The sequence below is a fragment of the Bubalus kerabau genome, chromosome 21 (assembly GCF_029407905.1).
Source record: "Bubalus kerabau isolate K-KA32 ecotype Philippines breed swamp buffalo chromosome 21, PCC_UOA_SB_1v2, whole genome shotgun sequence".
NCBI lineage: Eukaryota > Metazoa > Chordata > Mammalia > Artiodactyla > Bovidae > Bubalus > Bubalus kerabau.
The window spans coordinates 28776624-28798437 of NC_073644.1; the positions used below are offsets into that span (position 1 = coordinate 28776624).

The 21814-nt window shown below is 39.2% G+C and overlaps 1 protein-coding gene, 1 long non-coding RNA gene and 1 other non-coding gene across 3 annotated transcripts in view; 1 reads left to right on the plus strand and 2 right to left on the minus strand.

The window, feature by feature from the left end:
• Positions 1-1073: 1073 nt before the first annotated feature.
• The window catches only part of LOC129635849 (uncharacterized), a 33295-nt gene continuing 12554 nt past the window's right edge, over positions 1074-21814 (plus strand). Inside the window, exons 1-2 of the long non-coding RNA XR_008706487.1 lie at positions 1074-1241; positions 2879-2976. This is a non-coding gene — a long non-coding RNA (uncharacterized LOC129635849). The remainder of the gene's footprint in view (positions 1242-2878; positions 2977-21814) is intronic.
• Positions 11157-21814, minus strand: part of DSG3 (desmoglein 3) — a 30953-nt gene continuing 20295 nt past the window's right edge. Inside the window, exons 11-16 of the mRNA XM_055559052.1 lie at positions 21122-21349; positions 19595-19852; positions 16343-16482; positions 15973-16036; positions 13457-13704; positions 11157-11860 (exon numbers count right to left, since the gene is read on the minus strand). Of these exons, the coding sequence (XP_055415027.1) occupies positions 11240-11860; positions 13457-13704; positions 15973-16036; positions 16343-16482; positions 19595-19852; positions 21122-21349 (1559 nt within the window). The 3' untranslated portion in view covers positions 11157-11239. The remainder of the gene's footprint in view (positions 11861-13456; positions 13705-15972; positions 16037-16342; positions 16483-19594; positions 19853-21121; positions 21350-21814) is intronic.
• TRNAG-GCC (transfer RNA glycine (anticodon GCC)) lies at positions 20218-20288 on the minus strand. The gene has a single exon. It is a non-coding gene; the product is annotated as a tRNA-Gly (tRNA).

The following is a 21814-nucleotide window of genomic DNA, read 5'->3' on the forward strand; positions in this document are numbered from 1 at the left end:
AGGCCTGGCTTCCATCCCTGGTCGGGAAACAGAGCCGATATGCTGCAACTAAGACCCAGCACAGCCAAATAGATGAGTTGGTTGGATGGCACCACTGACTCAGTGGACATGATTTTTGAGTAGACTCCGGGAGTTGGTGATGGACAGGGAGGCCTGGCATGCTGCAGTCTATGGGGTCGCAAAGAGTCAGACATGACTGAGTGACTGAATTGAACTGAACTGATGGATTCTGGTGGCTCAGATGGTAAAGAATCTGCCTGCCGTGCAAGAGACCTGGGTTTGATTTCTAGGTGGAGAAGATCCCCTGGAGAAGGGAATGGCCACCCACTCCAGTATTCTTGCCTGGAGAATTCCATAGACATAGGAGCCTGGTGGGCTACAGTCCATGAGGTCGCAGGTCAGACATGACTGAGTGACTAACGCGCACAAAACTTAGATCACCCAAACAGTGCTTGATCAATTGTAAGTCTTCAGTTTATACTAGTTGAATGTGTGAATGAAAAAATAGCAAATATATTTTCAGGGTTATTTTGGAGGAAAGGGTGTGTGTATGAGAGAGAAAGAGTGTACATGTAAAATGAAAAGAGACTAATATTCCTGGAAAGATGTTAATCTCACCAAACTGAGGTGGGGGTGTGCTGGAAGGTCTCCAGTACCGTGGACAACCTCCCCCCACCACACAAATTTATCCCAGACAAGCCTGCTAAGGTTTCTTGAACCATGTCAAGTTGGAGGAGTTCAGAGGCCAGTGGAGAGTGTTTCTGTGTTTTTCCTCTTCTTCGAGACTCCCTTCCTTACAGGAGGGACAAAGTGCAAAACCATAAACCACATGGAAAATCCCTTTTCCCTATGGAGATGCACAAAGCTAGCATTCATTCCCAGAGCTTGGCACTTGGGAATGTTGATTTTATCTCCCCACCTACATTTTCTGGAAAACATCTCAGAATAAATCTCTAGCTTTGATTTCACCTTAGGGTTTGTTTATAAGAATTCTCCAAAGATAAGGGAAGTGGCGGGGAAGAAGGGTGGAGAGTTTGGTTACTAATAGCGGCACTGAAGTGGCGCCCATTGCGAACTGTGGGGCTTATGGGCAGTACAGGAGTGTTTACTCCGAGTGTCAGACATGTTGACCCAAACGTGACTAATGAGCCTCGGAAGGAACCCACCAAAAAAAGCCCCTCAGAAGACAGAAAAGAGCACTGGTTTCTCAGCAGTTACCTCAGTCATTTGAACGTGAACAGGTAACATTCTTGCATATCAAGAAAAAAATGAGAAAGAAGTGATATAATGGCTTTGGAAAAGGTGGATGTAAAATACTGGCTTTGAAGTTCTTTTCAAAGCAGTCCAATGGATGATTATAAATACTTTAGCAGAGAGAAGCAGAATTTCGAAAATAAACAACAATTTCCATGTTAAAGAGAAAGCAAGGATTCAAAGAAATTAACTCATTTTGATTTCCTTTCCGAACTAACGTTGTTGATGCTTTTTAAAATTATTGTACCATGCAGTGACTTGTTAAGTATCAAGTTCCAAAATCTGTGATTGATTTACTTGTTATAAAATGATTAGAGCACATTTAAAGTTATTTAGTTGGAGAAGGCAATGGCACCCCACTCCAGTACTCTTGCCTGGATAATCCCATGGACGAAGGAGCCTGGTAGGCTAAAGTCCATGGGGTCGGGAAGAGTCAGACTCGACTGCGAAACTTCACTTTCACTTTTCACTTTCATGCATTGGAAAAGGAAATGGCAACCCACTCTAGTGTTCTTGCCTGGAGAATCCCAGGGACGGGGGAGCCTGGAGGGCTGCCGTCTATGGGGTCACACAGAGTTGGACACGACTGAAGCGACTTAGCAGTAGCAGCAGCAAAGTTATTTAGTAATGATGTTATTTACTTGCATTTTTGACATCCCCTCGGGTGGAAAAGGAGTCTTGATTCCAGTGGGGGAGGCAAACGGTGCCCGAGGGTGAACTTGTCCAAGGGAGGGTGTGACCTTGTGAAGGTCATTTGGCACAAGTTACACAGAAGAAATATTGAGAATCACTGCTGTGCTGAGCAAAAGTTAGGATATTGTTATTCTTGAATCCCAGATTTGATATTATGAATGCAAATTGTTTTTATGGAGTAACTTTATAACAAAAATAATCAAAAGTCTCTTAATACGATAAATAACAACTTAATTAACTCACTTACATCTATATGTGCCCCGGGAATTGGAAAGTTGAAACGGTTGTTCAGCTATCATGTCCCTGGTGCCTGAGCATTTTAGAAAAGTGTTCTTAAAGCTGTTTTGCCTGCACTGTACTTTTTTTTTTTTTTTTTGGTTTGTTTTTGCAGTGGACCTAGTTTGAGTTTCAGACTTCCTTGGTGGCTCAGACAGTAAAGAATCTGCCTGCAAAGCAGGAGATCCAGGTTGGAATCCTGGGTTGGGAAGATCCCCTGGAGAAGGGAATGGCTACCCACTCCAGTATTCTTCCCTGGAGAATTCCATGGACTGAGGACCCTGGTAGGCTGTGGTTCATGGGTTCGCAGGGAGTTAGATGTGACTCAGCAACTAACACTTTCACTTTCACTTAGTTTGAGTTTTATCACCTTCTCTAGCTCCCATTTAGAGATTTTATTATATAGAAATGTGTTCAAATATTATCAAACCAGTTAAGCAAAACTTAGTTACAAAAAAGGCAATAGGAAAGAATCTGCTCCTGATATTTTAAATGACCACAGTAATCCTTACTAGCTTGTCTGAGAATATTTGTGGTTAAAGATTTTTTTGTTAAAAGGTAATATTTATTATGAACATTACTGTATGCCCTTGGAAACAGACCTCTTGTTTTACAAAACAATTGTCTGCTAATTTACCGTAACATATTATTTTAGGTGAACTTCTCTTAATTTCTACTGAAACAGTATCTGAATGAGTCATACCTTTGGAGAGAGAGTCACGCCCATTTCATGCAGAATCAGCTACAATAAAGGTAAGTCAGCCAATAAAGACTTCTTGTGACTAATACTTCTGTGAGTACAAAAGAAGAGAGTGTATCCTCGTTCTTCTTTCTTAACTTTAGGATTAGAACATGGAAGTAATCAGTAAATTTATGACAAGTCAGGCAGAACAGTACAGCAGGGAAAACTTAAGAGATGAACAAAGTAAAATAGCGTGAGAGCCCACATGGAGAGTTGTTTTATGATTCATAACGTGCCATTGTGAGTTTCCATTGTTTGGACCTTGAAATTTCTGTAATTAGAATCTCAAGTCCATAGAGTATGATTTACTGTTCTTTATACCTGCGATTTTCCCCTTTAGAAGTGTGAATAAGCCACCTAAAACCAAACACACACACATAAAAAACAGAGGAAGATTTTTATTCTAAGGCTTTCAGGACTAAAAGGATGATGGGATTTCTAAGGAACATTTTGTTTACTTTTATTTCTAGAGAGGATGCATTAGGTCAGTTGGTCAGAATATGAAACCTGAGTCTTGGATTTGCCCTGGGTGGTCCTAATGTACGTGTAGATGCCCACATATGTGATTTGGCAGGTAAATGTCCCTGCAGGAAACACTCCACCTCCTGACCTATGACCTAATGATAGTGAAATTTTATTTTGTTTTTTAAGTCAGCAGATATTTAAGTATGTAAGATACATACTTCAAGGAGGAGAACAAAGCATTTTCTGTGATTTATACTTTGCCGTGAATTAATTTATCAAACAATTAAAAATTTTATTAACTAGTTACGATCACATTTTAAAGGAAATAGGAAGTAATTATGAAAACCTTTATTGTTGTTTCTGACTCTTTGTGACCCCATGAACTGCAGCATGCCAGGGTTCCCTGTCCTTCACTATCTCCCATATTATATTCTGGAAATAAGGTAATAAAATATGCAAAGGTAAAGACAATTTAACTTCCTTCTATTTTATGTTGAGTCAACTGGCTTTTGTAAATGAAATTCCTTTTCACCTGGCACCATAAATCCTGTTAAACTGTAAAGTGAGGTAATTTTCTTCATACAGTAATTACTATTCTAACATGTCTCCTACTGGAGATTGGGTCAGTAGCAGCATTCTTTTTATGCTGATTGCTGGTTTTCAAGTATATCTACTTTTTTTTCCACCTAAAGCTACCTGGCTGCCCTGTTCTACTTGGTGGAAATGACATAGTTAGAACTCTTAACGGGAAAAAAAGCCCTCCATTCTGTCCTTTTCTAAGGAAGCCCAGCTGAAAAATTCCAGTGATCTGGTGATTCTCATCAGTTTGGCTACAAGATCGCAATTTGATATGAATGAATTCATCTCTATTTGCTTGTGTATTCAGAGGAATTTCTAGTGTCATGTAGGGTAGACAGGACAGGTTCTGTGGATAAGGTGAAAGATTAGTGAAAAAGAAATAGTGCACTCACAATTTGGAGTCACAAGAAGAGAATTGGCTTAGTTAGTTCCTAACTCTACCTTTGATCAACAGATTATTTTTCAGCCTGTTTGAGCATCTGTAAAACAGAATTTTGGATCAGATAATCTAGAAGTTTTGAGTTTGTATGGTTTCAGTGGTTTTGGATGTCACCCTCATAACTTTCTGAGTTTAGTTCATTTTGAAGATTGAAAAAACTTTTTATGTCAGATCTTCATGAGTACCTCTATTAATATGTCCTAAGGGTGTTCTGTTTTGTGTGTGCGTGTGTTCGTGTATGTGTGGTACAGGGGATCTGTTTCCCAGACTAGTGATCCAACCCAGGCCCCCTGCATTGGGAATGTGGAGTCCTAGCCACTGGACCTAAGTACATTCTTATTACTTCTTGACAGAAACTTCATGAAGTAGGGACTGTTACTATCTCCATAAGAATAGTCCAGAGATGTGTGAAAAGTCGAAGTAACTTGCCAAAGACACACAATTAGTAAGTGATGAAGCTGGGATTTAAACTCAAGTAGTTTGTCTCCAAAACCTGAACTCTTAACCATTAACTTAAACACACAATTGAAAACAAAACAAAAACGTTTTAAGTTTATCTTTTGTTAGTTATAACAAAACTTATAATAAGTTTTAACTTATAACTTCCTAATAAGTTTTGATTTTTCACCACTAGCAGATTTTCTTTGCTTAACAACTCATAGTTTCCTAACCAAAATATTCAACATCTCCCGACTTGTTCTTTCAGTGGAGACATCCTTCCCTAACCAAGGTTGGCAAAGTGGTAATAGCGTGCATTGGCTTGTTCTGGAAGCCTTGGGAGAGTCTTTGATTCCTAGAATAGAAGGTCTTATGTTATCCTGACAGCATATGCCTTTGTTGTTAGTTTGCAATTTGAACGAATACTCAAAGACCAATACAAAGAGGGCCCATGAAAGTGTGTACAGAAAGAGTGGCTAGTTAGAAAATCAGCTTAGATTTCAACCACTAGCAGCCATAAATATCTTCTGAGGAAGAATCCATAGCAGTTTATAACAACTGAGAGGAAAGGGAAGATATGGAAAAATACTGTCAAAAGATGTTGGACTAAGGGTTTATTATATATTAAAATTTTTTTACATACAAAAAGTTGTACATAATTAATATATACAACTTGATGAGTTTGAGATAAGTATAAACCCATGAAACCATTATCATAATCTATACCATAAACTTATGTATCACCTTCAAAAGTCTCCTCCTACACTCTTTATTACTGTTACTTTGTGCATGTGACAAGAACACTTAATGTAAGACTTACCCTCTTAATAAAATTTTAAGTATATAATACAGAGTTGTTAAGTATAAGCTTTATGCTACACATTAGTCTATTGAACTTATTTATCTGGTACAACCGAAACTTTGTACCCATTGACTAATAGCTTCAGTTCCGATTACACCTGTTTTTACTGATCAAAAGTTGTGGGTGTCTGCCCTGGATAAGCATAATTAAGATTAGTTAAAAAAAGATAAAAGTTTGGTCAAACAAGGCCTCTTCATTGTGTCTTACTGAAAGAAATTTAGGTGGAAAATCTAGGTGATTCTTTTCTTTTTAATTATGGATCTAGAGAGCAGATTCCTTGTATGGAGAAACTTTGTGTCTGCAGCACCACTAAATATTAGTATTTGGTCCATGGGTCTAAGAATGAAAAGACACTGCTTCAGCTATACCAGGCTACGTGGCTACTGGTGGCAAATACCATGTGCTTGTGGTGCATGTGTAAATGTGTGTGTGTGTGTGTGTGTGTGTGTATGTTTCTCCTGGTAGTTAGGACCATAACAATCAGTACTAGTGAGTAGGACATGGAAGGCGTGACTAAGTTAATCTCACATTTTGTGTTTAAATACCCAATTTTGGTTTAGTAACAATGCCTCCTTGCAGGAGCAGAAACCATATCATTATGCCATTTACATAAATCCAGGATTACCTGATTCTGTACTGCTTTATAATTAAGAAAGTTCTTTGCAACCCTCTTTTGATTATGAAAGACTTTAAGTATTTCCTCTACCTTCTACAGAAATGAGGACATACTTTTTCAGTATCAATATTTTGCTTTTATCATAACTCGATGCTCTGTTTTTATACAAAATTTACTGTTTGCTAACTTAATAGTGACAAATTCAGCCCACAGGAAATATTAGGGATATCCTGAGGCATAAAATTAAAAATAAGGTGGTCCCATATCCTTCATGGGAATAAAGGTATAAGTAGAATTGGCTTTAGGTAGTAAATATTTGCTGTAGTTGTTAAAAATTTGTTTTTTCCCACAAATCATGGAAACACTGAGGTAGAAGGACTCATTTAAAGTTATTATTTTTAAAAAACAAAACAAAAACCAAGTTCACAGATACAGAGAACAGACTGGTGATTGCCAGAGGTGAAGTGGTTGGGAGATGGGCAAAATGGGTGGAATCAAAAGGTACAGACTTCTAGCTATAAAATAAATAACTTCTGGGGATGTAAGGTACAGCTGGGTCATATAGTTAGCAGTATTGAACTGCATATTTAAAAGTTGCTAAAAGAGTAAACCTTAAAAGTCCTTATCACAGGAAAAAGATTTTTTTGTATGGTGAAGGATGTTAACTAGACCTATTGTAATAATTTTGAAATATACATAAATATAAAAAAAATTTAACATATAAAGTTATTTTTATATCTAGATGCATGTCACATTACCTCTTCTGTTAAAGTGTGTTATCAAAGTAATTTTTAAGGAGTTTACTGGGAAAGAAGTTCCATGACCTCCAGGTAGCTTGTTTCTGTTATGAAATGTGGAGGAAAGCTGCTTACTGTGACCTGAAAAATAAACTCACATAGTCTTCAAAATAGTGGCAAATCAAGTGTGTACATTTTCTCATCTGTCCCTACCTTTTTATTTCTCTACCTGTATCTTTCAGTTATAATATATATATGCCAGCATTGTATCGCTTCTTTAATCTTTAGAATTATATTTGGATTTATGATCTTTTTATTTTATAATTTTCATTGTTTTCTTTCCAGTTTTTCATATTCTACTTAAATTCTTAGATCTGAAAATAAACAGATTATTCTGAGAAACTAATAAGTATTAATATTGCTGAATGATACAGATCAACTTTTACATTTGTGTCATTTATTCTATGATCTTAAGGAAGTTACTTTGATTCTCTGAGTTTCTGTTTTTGTGGCTATAATCTCAAAGTTACCATAAGAGATAAACTAGAATATAACTCTCTTGGCTGTCTGGTAGACCTCAAAAGTATCATTCTTCCTTTTTTGGTAACTGCATCTGTTTACACTTCAGACCATCATTATGTTGAGTTTTAACTATACCTGCATTGTACTTAGATTTTTTTGTTTGTTTGTTTTGCATTTGTTAAAAAAAAAAAAAAAAGGCAATGTATAAAAGAAAAAAAAAAGCAAAGACACCAACCTGTGTAACGGCCTGTGTCTTGTCTTGGAGGGGATCATGGTGATCTTTGGATCAGGCAAAGCAGAAGGAATCTCAGTATTCTTTGTGGAAGATGTGTTGTTTCTGGCACCTGGAATTTAAATGATTACCTTCTTTTCTCATCAAATATCCTCCTTATGTTGTTGAGCAAGCGTTAAATCATGTGATCTCTGATTTCACTATTACTCTTATAAACTCAGTAAAGGAGTTGAGAAAATACTGGATTGCCAATAACAGGAAGGAAAGATCCTTAACTTTTACTTAATTGCTAGTTGTTTCTTAATCACCAGTTACATTGAAGCTAGTCAGTTGAATGTATTCATTTACACCTTACTTGACTTTTGAAAATTAGATAAGAGAAACTGATCTTGCTGTTTTTATTCCTTCACCTTCCTATGAATAAGAGGAACTGGTGATATTTTTGGGATTTACCTGCATGGTTTTCATTTTCCTGGGGTTGATCTAGGACATCTGAGTTAAGCCATCCACTTTTCTTCACTCAACATTCACTCAAATCCAGTTTCTGCTCACCTTACCCCAGGTCCAAGTTGAATTGTCTGTATTTAAGAATGAGGAGGGTCAGCGAAACCAAGATGTGAGGCTCTGAAGGGACTTGTTTTGTGGTATCCCTTTAAAGGAAGACATAAAAATAACATACTTTTGTTGTTGTTGTTCAGTTACTAAGTTGTTTCTGACTCGTTTGTGACCCCATGGACTGTAGCCCGCCAGGTTCCTCTGTCCATGGGATTTTCCAGGTGAGAATACTGGAGTGGGTTGCCATTTCCTTTTCCAGGGGATCTTCCTAACCCGGGGATCAAACCCATGTTTCCTGCTTGGCAGGCAGATTCTTTGCCACTGAGCCACCTCAGACATTTACTGGCAGACACACTCACTGCAGGGGCTGATGGCTGTCACCAAAGTCATGGTACATTTTTGTCATCATGTTAGGCTATAAACCTTACCTTCTCCTTCTCCACCTTTTCTCTCTTGAGTCTTCATAGGGTGTCAACATTTTTGCCTGAGAGACCACTCCAAATTACCCAATAGATCATAAATGAGTTAAATCATCCAGTTAATAAAAATCTGCCCTGACCTCATCCAACATCTATTTCCACCTGAAGAAGAGATGCCAAGTCCCCATGTACTTCCTGTTGGGGAGGATTCAGAAAAAGTGTCAGCTTTAAAAAAAAAATAAAAGAAAAATACTGATAAAAATACACATGCAATCACTTTCTTACATCATATTTGTTAATAGTTATTAACTGCAGAGAATAGTTCAGTTTTTGCTAAATGGTTAAGGAAGTACTCATAAATTTGTTGCCAAACAGTTTTATTATAACAATGTTACCACTCTATAAGTTTTAATATATACTGTTTAAAATTTATAATACATCAAGTAAAAAGATAGTTTTTAAAGAGTTTTTCTGCTTAAAACATTTTTTATTTTTAGTGAAAAAATACAGATACATTTTTGCTTTGAATTTAATTTTACATGGCAGATTAAAATTATAGGTCCTCTTAGATAAGAGTGATCTACTTTTCTTTCAAAACTCCTTTAATTTCACTTTCCCCCTTATTTGACTTTACTACTGTGGCATAGTTTCCTCTGCAGTTTGGCAGTGCAGCAAAATTCCCATTTCATGAGTTGGATTTTAAGAGGAAATATTAGAATACCTTGAGGATCGTGAAAACACTTCTGAACTTGGAACAAGGGTTATTCTGATTATTAGTTTAATTCTCATGCATAAACAGAGTCACAAGTCAGCTCTGTGTGTTCTAGACCCCAGAGCAAGCTTCTGTTGAGAATAGGCCCCGGAGGTAACAGCAAGGCAACTTCCTCAGGACCTGCAAGGCTGCTCCAGAGGGTCTAGTTCCTCTCACCTCAAGGTGGCCTCTGCAGACCTTGTTGCTACAGCAACCTTGTGTTGGAAGAAGTGATTGCCTGTGCTTCTTGGGCTTTCTGTTAGTCATGACACCAGGGAGAGGGAAGAATGCTAGATGTAAGGACATTTTAGGGGGTTTCCTCCCAGCCAAGAATCCTTAGGATTGCACCCTTCTGTGTTAAAACACAAACACTTTATACTTTGCCTTTCATCTGAAAACAAATATAGATTTGAATTTGGCAAAAACCAGAAAAGATTATTTTATATACAATTAGAGACAATAGAGCCAAACAATGACCTTGTAAAGACTCAGCTAAGACAATAATGTTAATAAGAGGTAGGGTGCTCTCTATGGGCTAAAGGATGAGGACCTTGAATGATTAGAAATGACTTGAAGAACTACATTGTCATCAGGGTGACACACGTGAAATGACATATTCTAAGCCGTCACTAACCTAACATGGTTATACTCAAGGATTAAACAGTGGTAGCAGCTTCATTTAAACGGAGTGAGGCTTAATAAAATTGTTACTCATAATCTCTTTCTATATCCCTTTTTGACCTGAAACATGGTATATAATACACATTCACAAATTTCACTATGTGTTACTCTAGTCAGAGGCCTGTTTTGCTTGTGAGAAAAGCCATATTTTGTATTCCTAGGAAGTCTGTAGACATTGTTAACATGATAAATATCACTACACATCATATGTAAGTTACATCTACCTACTAACATTTAAAAAATAAAGAGTAATTTTCAAAGACTATTAACACAGGATTACTGTTATTGAGAAGTGTAGGGAGGGGCTTAATGTAAAATATTTTCTTTAGGTAGATCCTTTCAAGGTGATTTAAAAAAACACAAAAATATTTACACCTTACTGAACTTTCCTAAATTTCCTATGATACTTCTATTTCAAAACTGTCTTATTGTGAGAGTATGAGGAATATAGATGCAGCAAGTTTAATGTGTAAACCAATACCCTTAGCTTGAGCAAAAGATGTCCCTACGGTCTCCCAACACCCAGAAGATGGAAGAAGTTCAAATGCAACTATTTTCTTTTCCCCAAGCAGCTCAAAATGCTTTAGCAAAGACTTTATGATTCTTACATCATTACTAATGATGTAAGCAAAGGTGAAAGATTCAAGAACTGGGGGTCTTGACTCCAAGTCCTTAATCCACAAAACACACTGCATTTGAAGTTTAAAAATTATTAGGAAATTTCCCACTGAATATGATCTTAAGATATTTCAGAAAACATTTAAGATCTACTAGGACTTGAATTTGAGAAGTAAGAGTGACCACACATCCAGTGTGGGGATATAAACTAGACAATTTAGATTGTAATCATGACCAGTTTATGAAAGAGTAGCAAATAAGTGCCAAATCAGACCAATACTATGAGATTTGCTGTGCTATTTTGAATAATTTGGTTCAAGTATCCGTATTTGGCCAGTATGTAATTCCAGTTCACTCTGCTTATATCAGACGGGAAGAAGGATCTTCAGTAAAGATCTTACTGTCTGATCCTCGTAGCTCTGTAGGACCATGTAGGTTACCAGTAATACTAGGAATCGGACAAATCACTCTTTCCGTCACTATCACATTTTGTGTGAGAAGTGGATCAAAAACGGCAGCGGGAGGTTGCACAAGGGAACCAGAAGAAGCCGAGTAAGTCTCCGTTACCAGATAGCTACCATGCTGCAAAGGGTCAGCGATGGAAATGGCGGGCTGGAGGACAGAACTGGAAGCAGACAGCGCAGATGCCCCCTGGCTGCCTGACAAAGTCTGGTACCTAACAGACTCTGACTGCTGGACTTGTACGTGTTGGCCACAGGCGTCAACCCTAGAACTGCTGTCTTTGGTAGGCGGCTGAGAGCTTTTGGTTTCGTCATCCATCCCGAGGCTTATCTCGGCCAGCTTTTTAAATTTGGGGCCGAGGGAGTCCAAGAAACTCTCGTCAAAATCGTCGGCAATAAAACTGCAACAACCCAGGGAGCCAATGGGAGAACTGGGGGCCTCCATTCCTTCATTATCATAGATCAGCAAGCAGTCATTTGCTTCCTGGCTGTCGTCTTCATCTGCACAGGCAAATGCTTTCTAAAGGTGGAGAGAAGAGGAGAAAATGAACTGTAAGAGACATTCAGGGGAAGGATGTAATACCTTTCGTAGAACTCAACATTTGATTGTGACTGTGTGATTGAGGTAATCCATTGAAGTCATGTACAGATGTGAGAGTTGGACCATAAGGAAGGCTGAGTGCCAAAGAATTGATGCTTTTGAATTGCAGTGCTGGAGAAGACTCGTGAGAGTCCCTTGCACAGCAAGGAGATCAAACCAGTCAATCCTAAAGGAAATCAACCCTGGATATTCACTGGAAGGGCTGATGCTGAAGCTGAAGCTCTTTGGCCACATGATGCAAAGAACCAACTCACTGGAAAAAACCCTGATGCTGGGAAAGATTGAGGGCAGGAGAAGGGGGGTGACAGAGGATGAGATGGTTGGATGGCATCACTGACTCAATGGACATGAGTTTGAGCAAAATCAGGGAGATAGTGATGGACAGGGAAGCCTGGCATGCTGCAATTCATGGGGTCCCAAAGAGTCGGATATGACTTATCGACTGAATGGCAACAACAACAAAAGAAGTAAGGGCATACTCCATATTAGCAGTCTTGTTACAGAAGTTATCTGTGTTTGGAGAATGATGCAATTGACATTCCTTCAAACTTGAGTCTGTTGTAGGCTCATATTTGAACTCTTGAGTTTTAAGACTTGCATTGACACAGACTTAGCCATACAGAGCAAATGTGTGTGGAGCCTGGAGGTTATTTGCTGGGCCATCTGTGAGGGTCCCTGTGTGTGTTTGGGTTACTGCAGGTCATTGTGTGGGGCAGGGTGCAGGCTTCCTCACCATCTGAGGCAGCTCTCACCAGCCAGGGGCCTTGGCCAAGACACTCTAACCCTTGGGAGACTCTGACCCCTAACTGGGAATCTGATCCTTCCTATCAGTCTGTCCTCAAACACTGTGTCAGCCTTCATCTGCTTGGCCACGAGGACAAACGCCATCACTTACAGCTCTGATAGCAGAGTTTAGGTGAGATCCATTCTATTGATGCACCAACCAGGAGGCAAGCTACCTGCCTCCCAGCGTCCTCTCTGCCCTTCACCCCTGTCCCTTTGTAGATTCTCTGCTTCCTGACACCTCGCCTCATTTTGGACCACATCCCTTGTTTCCCCTTTTATGTTTGGGTCATTAAAGTTTCTTCAGCATTTTTGAACATGGACTCCTTGACAATGTGAAGAATACTATAACCCTCTCGGAAAAATGTATGCCGATGTATTCTGACATACTTCATGGTACAGGAAATGAGAAATAACTGCTTTGTATGTCTAAAGAGGATGCCGCTGATCTGAAAAGCAGAGGGTTTTGCTTTCTGTTGTTATCTCAGTGGGAGGAATGAGCTGCCATATTCTCTCATTTTGTGTCTACCCATCCCTTTCTTTTGACCAGTAGCTGGATTTTGGCAGCTACCTTAGGTTATCCTTGTTATTTTAACAAGGAGCCTTTACCTCTTTTTTCTTGTCTTATACCAAGCTACAAAAGAACCGAAATGTAAAACCGAAGTTCACTCAAGTAGAAAGATCTCTAATGTAAACAAGATAACAAAGCCACAGAGTTTTCCACCAGATTACCTGAGAAAAGTAGGAGTCCAGGAATTTCATGTTGATTGCCCCTTCCCCAAAGTCCTTGTTGGTTCCTCCCGTGGAATGCCTTGTTCTCATCGTCCCGGACTGTCCCACGGAAAAGTTGCTCAGACCAGCGGTTGCTCCGAACCCCGTGGCACCCCCAGATCCTGCAGCTGCTCCAAGATTGGTGGTCAGTTCCATTCCCGAAGCTCCTTCTACCACCGTCCCTCCAGCATATGTGTTTGTACAGACTTCTAAAAACAGGGAGAAAGTGCTGTAACATCTCATGCTGCGATTTGTTTTGTTTTGGTTTTTACTGATCTTTGATATCCAAGAGCTCCTGCCAAATAAAGCCAGCATGTGGGAGAAAATACGATTTTATGACTCACTTCATGACTCAAAGTGAGAAGAACACCCCACAGTCTGTAATGTGAGAGGAACAGAGGAGGTGAGGGAGTAACAGAGGGTGTTGTTTTCAGAGAGGTATTGTTTCTGAAACCATACTGATTAAAAAAATAAAATAGATTTTCAGTGACAACAGCCAGAAATGGAAAAGTATAAATGAAATATTCAGCGCACAGCCATGGAAAGCTTCTAATGTGATGCTTGTTTTCAGGAAAAAAGAAGTTGTAATTTAGCTGTCATATTGGCTCAATATGGAAACCAAAGAGGAAACATACATAATGTAATCATGCAAATTAGCCAATGCTAATTAGGTGTCTTAGTGCCTAATGAAAATTTAATGAGCTGTGACTATTCTGCCTATTACCTTTACACTGCATTTTCATGGAAAGCTCTTTTTCCTAGAGAATTCAAAATATTGTTTTTGTGATGTAATGGGAGAAGCAAATAAGGATTAAGGTAGCTGATAAAGACAGATAGTTACATTTTGGGGGCGATCTTATGTAGATTTTTCAGGCTGGACATTTAAAAACAATCTATTGCTAAGCATGGAATTAAGAAAAATTTGAATATTAGGCATTAGATCTTATTGTTCTATAGGCTTCCCAGGTAGCGCTAGTGATAAAGAATGTGCCTGCTAATGCAGGAGACATAGGGGATTTGGGTTCGACTGAAGCAACTTAGCATGCTTCTTGTTCTAGTTTACACCTTAGTGTGGCACTGAGATAAGATGAATGAAATAGTCGTTTGGTAAGCTAAAGAAATAAATAATTTCACTTATATGACAACACAAGCGATCCTTGTCCCATTATGATTAAATATTGTTGTTGTTTAGTTGCTCAGTTCAGTTCAGTTCAGTTCAGTCGCTCAGTCGAGTCCGACTCTTTGTGACCCCATGAATCGCAGCACGCCAGGCCTCCCTGTCCATCACCAACTCCCAGAGCTCACCCAGACTCATGTCCATCGAGTCAGTGATGCCATCCAGCCATCTCATCCTCTGTCGTTCCTTTCTCCTCCTGCCCCCAATCCCTCCCAGCATCAGAGTCTTTTCCAATGAGTCAACTCTTCGCATGAGGTGGCCAAAGTACTGGAGTTTCAGCTTCGGCATCATTCCTTCCAAAGAAATCCCAGGGCTGATCTCCTTCAGAATGGACTGGTTGGATCTCCTTGCAGTCCAAGGGACTCTCAAGAGTCTTCTCCAACACCACAGTTCAAAGGCATCAATTCTTCGGCGCTCAGCCTTCTTCAGAGTCCAACTCTCACATCCATACATGACCACAGGAAAAACCATAGCCTTGACTAGACGAACCTTTGTTAGCAAAGTAATGTCTCTGCTTTTGAATATGCTATCTAGGTTGGTCATAACTTTTCTTCCAAGGAGTAAGCATCTTTTAATTTCATGGCTGCAGTTTGCTCAGTCGTGTCCAGTTCTTTTGTGATCCCATGGACTGTAGCCTACCAGGCTCCTCTGTCCATAGGATTTTCCAGGCAAGAATACTGAGTGCGTTGCCATTTCCTACTCCAGGGGATCTTCCTGACCCAGGGATTGAACCCCCATCTCCTGCACTGGCAAGCAGATTCTTTACCACTGAGCCACTAGGGAAACCCATGATTAAATACAAGAATTGGTTATTGAATTGAAATCAGGTTCCTGTTCTGGGGAAGAAAGAAGGGCAACAAGATCTAGGATGTGCCCACATGACACTTTAACTGCAAATATTACCAGTGTTAACAGGCAGAGTTGGATGGTGGGTACATAGTGTGTTTTATATTCTCCTTTACATTTTTCTATATATGTAAAATTCTTAACTTATTAAAAAATTAGTAATCAACTATCAGAGAGCTATACTTCAGTTTACCGAAGTTTGGAGAAATATAACAAATCTTCTGCTAGTAAAAATAGTGACATCAGTAGACAAATGAACTTACTGAAGTCAGAACTAGGTCACAAAATTGACTTCTATACTAACAGTAAACCGATTCACTGAAACCCTGTTTCAGTGGTAATATCTCAGTGTGTGCACAAATTATTAAGGAGAGAATTTAGAACATTTCTTAGTTTTTAATATTTCTTATTTAACCCATTGTTCCTTTCAAAAATAAATTCGATGTTCACTTACCAGAATTTTCCATGAAATCAACTCCATTGGCAGTTACAGGTGGCACACAGATATTTGTGATTTCCTACAAGCAATATGCAAAAAATATATTTAAAAATTAACCAGATTTCACCAATATAAGTGAAATACACTCCCTTTTAAATGGAGACATTACAAGAATTCCAAATTCTTGCAGGAGTAACCGTTTTTATGATGTGACATCTGAAGAGCTAAGATCCTAAAAGGCTCCATTCATTTCAGCACTCTCATAGGTCCTTGATGGTCAGGAGTCTTATTTTTTATACCCCATTACCCCCCCTTTCTATCTAGTATGTAAATTTAAGTTTGCTCTGTTTGAGTGAAGTAAATGTTTTACAAAGTGGATCTTCACCTTGTCTTCAGGTTGGGCTCCTTCAATTCCCCACGGGTGAATTGTTCCTTCTGAACCATCCGGCACTGGGACAAAGCCACCGGTCACTCCCCCAATAGGACCTGCCCCACAGTCACAGGTCAGCAGCAGGAGGAGAGCCACTAGTATGAAGGAAAACAAAGTAGCAGAAGATTTGAATCACTTGGAAATGACTTGACAGGGCAATTGTTGGAAACATTACAAAGAAATACAGTATCTTTAATGCTTATGGAAAATCTAATAGAAAGCAAAATTAATTTCTACAAGGTAAAATTTGATAAACTAAGCGTACTAAAATTTCACATAATTATGAAACTGAAGGAGACAGATCAGATTATTCTTGCGACCTGTATATTTTCTTAAAAGAGGCACTGTTTGATGAATGATAATAGTGGTCATTCATTTCCTCAATTATTTTCTATAATATATTCTTATTATTATTGCTTTTATTTGTACATATTGAAGCTCAGTATATGATGTGGGGTGAATACACACCTGAATAGTCAAGATTTTAGGTGGGCATTATAATGATATGGTAATCTGGTCTCTAAACATCTCTTTATAGAATAGCAATTAACCTACAAACTCCCTCTGCAAGTGATGATCTAATGTCTTTACACTCTTAATGGTGACTTAGGAATCCTTAGCTTGGAGGGGCCTTCCTGCCTGGGTAATTATCATTCTTTCTGTGCAGATAGGTCACATCTTGGCAATAAGATTAACATCATTTAGAGTCGGACACGACTGAAGCGACACAGCAGCAGCAGGCTAATAGGCCAAGAGAGAAATGAAACACTTCCCAGGCTGGGTGGTCGATGACCCCACCTCCACCTCTGCCCTGCGTGCTGGATGTTTGTGTCCGACTGAGTTTGTGTCTGATTCTTGCGATCCCATGGACTGTAGCCTGCTAGGCTCCTCTGTCCATGGGATTCTCCAGGCGAGTATACTGGAGTGGTTTGCCATTTCCTTCTCTAGAGGATCTTCCCGACCCAAGAATCTAACCTGGTTCTCCCGCATTGCAGGCAGATTCTTTACTGACTGAGCTATGAGGGAAGTCCTGCCCTGCAGAAGGAAAGCACTAAATCCTAGTTTGAATTCTTTTACTTACTGGAAGCTTAGTGAGGGGTTTAAGAGTATATAGGCTTTGGAGTCAGTCTTCTAGGGTTTGAATTTTGGCTTCACCATTCACCAGCTGGACAAATTACATCATCTTTTCTTGCCTCCATTAACTATCCGAAGAATGGGAGGATATATAGTATCATAGATTGTTGTGAGGATTATGAGTTAATGGAGATAAAGGATGGTATTGAGTGCCATGAGAGGACTCCCTAGTATTGTTTGAATGAGCTACATCAGTTACACAAATTAGGTCAGTTACATATATATATATATATGTAAATATATGGTGAAAAAATTAGGCCAAGTATATAAAATAAAATAAGTTGGACAAAGCACATTTTCTCAGAATTTAACATAATGTTCATATAAGTGATACCTCTAAAGGCTTTATTGCCATCCTCAATTCTATGACTTAATTAAATGTATGGGAAGGGTTGAATAGTTTAAGTGGGCAAATTTGTTTTGAAAAGTGATGAATATATATATGTATGGTCAGTATTTTTAGATGAGTATAACAGTATTTTAGAAGTCTTGTTGATCATTGTATGTACAATATGTATTCGATTTTTATATACGCATCCAGGGAAAGTTTTTCAAAGTGTTGACTGTGTTTCCACAGAAACATGTGTATGTTCTGTCCACAAAATTCAAGATATGATCTTTTGCAAATGGTAGGATCACATGAAGTAAATATGACTGTGGGAATATCACAGTATATTTCCTCTGACTGCCATCCTGAGCCATAATCCCAAGTGCATAGTAGTCTAGAGGATATATCTGTACCTCAAAATTCAACATTTCAAAATCAGATTTATGATTGCCACCCTACTTATCTGCACTTCGTCTGATATTTTCAATTTCATTTAATGGTTTCAGTAGCAACTGAATTCAGTGGTTCATCTGGACTTCTCATCCATTCATTCTCTCCATTAGTCTCCAGATCTTCTACATTTATTCCAACTGTGCCTCCCATACCTATTCGTTCCTTTCCAGTCTTATGCCGTGGCGCAAAACCTGGCCTTCATCATCCCATGTGAGTTATAATATTACAATAACCTCCTAACTCTTCTTCCCTTTTTAATTTGCAGTACACACTGCTGTCAGTGTTATCTATCTAAAATACAAATAAGATCATGTCGCTCTTTTATTCAGATATTCTCAGCAACTCTCCCTCTTGGAATGGAACTTGTCTTATATCCCTGGGTATGGTCCAGTGTCTCCTAGTTCATAGTCTATGGGAACTTGAATAGAATTTGTTGTATCCTACTATTGTGTGAAAATTGTATAAATCTTAATTATGTTGAATTGGTTCATAGTACTTTTCAGGTCTACTCTATCCTTCTACATTTCTGTACATTCTGTTAGTTTTTCAGAGTTTGATATTGCAACTCTAAAAATCTAAATTTACCTACTCAAAAAATAATTGTCATATGTAGTGGAACTATAACTATACAAATAACTTTGTATTCTCTAACTCTCTCCTGTAAATGTGTTATCATACTTTCATAATTCAAAAATATAAAAAAGAAAGAGAAAAAAATATGTGTGTGTAAATTCCCTTAATGTGTTCAGTAAACTTCATCATATTAAGTTTGAGCCTTAAAGGAGTGTATTTTCAGGTGAAAAGCTGTTTTGAGGAAATTCTGGATTAAGCAACAACTTCTCAGAGTGCGATATATTTATGTGCATTGTAAAGCTCAAAGCTTATGCTATCTTAGAATTTTTCCTAAATTTTTTTGGTCAGGACTCTATTGTATTTTAGAATTTCATGAGACTTGTAGAGGGAAAAGACATTTTAGAAAGTACTGTGATCCTGGATAAAGTCATTATTTTGACCGTGAACATTACAGGCAGTGTGTAGACTGTCCATGCTTTCTTTTCGCCTTTCTTTGATTCTCTGGTGCTGGTTTCTATATGTCTAACATACACGACCTGCTCTGCTGTATTATAAATATAGATTGTTGGCAAGTCACGTGTTAACTTTAAACATTTCTGGGTCTTCCTGAAGATGTCAGCACACCCCCTGCCCCCACCTCACCCTGTGAGCTCTGCCTCTAAAACAGCTGCAGAGATGCTTTGTCCATGCACATGCTACCATACCCCTGGCATACTCACACAGTAGCAGCAAAAGGCCGAGGAATAGCAGGCCGATGGCGGCGGCCCCCATCCTCCCAGAGCCCTCTCCAATTATGGGATTAGTGGTGGTGGGTGGATGCGGTCTTTGACAGATGTCCCTGTAGTCACATTGGCAGACTTCCAGGGTCAAGCTCTCTGGTGCCTCGCACCGCCTCCCCTCACTGTCCGTGACCACGATGGAGATTCTGTACACTCCGGGAGAGACTGGCTGTGGGGCTGTGAGGAGTGCGGATGTAGCTGTAGGGGAACCATCAAACACATCAGCAGTAGGACAAGGTGTCTCTGGCTCTTAAAACTACTTGTTGTTTTGGGTGAATAGGGCCACAGTTGACACATCACTGTCACAAATAAGTAGGGTGAGACTGGAGCAGTTATGAGGGTTGTTGGGGTTCAGTTGGGTATACATTATTTCAGAAAAGAGCAAGCGATAGATGAGGTCATTTACAAAGGACTTGAAGTGGCCCGATAGTTACTTTTGTTGTTTTTTAGTCACTAAGTCATGTCCCACTCTTTTGCAACAGAGGAGCCTGGCAGCCTACAGTTCATGGGATTTCCCAAGCAAGAATACTGGAGTAGGTTACCATTTACTTCTCCAGGGGATCTTCCCGACCCAGGGATTGAACCTGTGTCTCCTGCTTGGCAGGCAGGTTCTTTACCACTGAGCCACCTGGGAAGCCCTGCTGGTCACTATGAAATCTAAAAAGAGAGAAGATTCTTATTATGTCTAATGGCTTTTTCTATGAGACTCCTGGAAAACATAGGAAATGTGAAATTAGCATTATAAAAGTTAGGAGAAAAGTACGGATGGATTAACTCTTGCCCATTGGCTTATGAGTTTGAGAACTTCAGCCTACCATGCTTTCAAAATTCCTAACTAGTGACAGACTAGGGACAACCGTGAGCAGGCTGACCCCTCCAGTCTGCTGACAGGCTGGCCAGTTAGGAAAAGTTTATGTATTTAGAAATCTAAACAGCTCAGCAGTAAAATAGGTGCCTGACTGTAATCTTTTCATTATTTATTTATTTTGGTATACTGAGGAGATACAGATAAAAAATTGAAAATATAAAATATCCAATAGTTAGAGTCCACATGAGAAAAACAGAAAATTTTAAATAGTGCTAATATCTTATATTGTTCCTTTTCTGAAGACAGAGGAAATTCATGAGGATAGGACATCATCTTCATTGCAAAGAATTTTTAAAATTGGACATGAGTCTGAGTGAACTCCGGGAGTTGGTGAGGGACAGGGAGGCCTGGCATGCTGCAATTCATGGGGTCGCAAAGAGTTGGACACGACTGAGCGACTGAACTGAACTGAATATCTTATGTTGTTCCTTTTCTGAAGACAGAGGAGATTCATGAGGATAGGACATCATCTTCATTGCAAAGAATTTTTAAAATTACTCTTGGAACGGACTTGCTCCCAAATGGACTCCCTCTTAACCTTCTGGAAATATAAAGAAGCAGCAGTTTTCATTTGTAGAAACAGCTTTACAATTACTCACCATCTCTTCCTGAGATACTCCATACAACTGCAAGTTTTACGCTTTGGTCTTCGACTGAAAATTCATAGGGGCCAGCATATTTATCCCTTTCCAGTAGTGAAGCTCTGACAACCACGGAAGGTGACGAACTACAGACTGCTTCCTTTTCCAGGGCAATTGTTGGACAATTTTCATTAAAGTCAGGTACTAGGACATATATGGTGCCTGTAGAAGTTTTATGGGTGTTTTCTGTAAGAATAACATTTTAGAGTTAGAGAACTATACAGAGCAAGTTGTGCAAAATAAAGAAACAAATAAATAAGCCCTTGAAATGTCTCTCACATGCATGGACTTCTCTGGTGGCACAGTGCATAAGGATCCACCTGCCAGCACAGGGGACATGGGTTTGATCACTGGTCCAGGAAGACACCACATGCTGTGGAGTAACTAAGCTCGTGCACCTCAACTACAAAGCCTGTGCTCTAGTGCCTGTGAGTTGCAACTGCTGAGCCCACATGCTGCAGCTACTGAAGCTGAGAGCCTGTGCTCCGCAACGAGGGAAGCCGCCACAATGAAAATCCCGTGCACCACAACTAGAGAGTGGCCCTGCTTGCTGCAACTCGAGAAAGCCTGAACACAGCAAAGAAGACCCAGTGCAACCAGGAATAAATAAATAAATATTAGAAAAAAATGATCTCACGTGCACCAGATTGG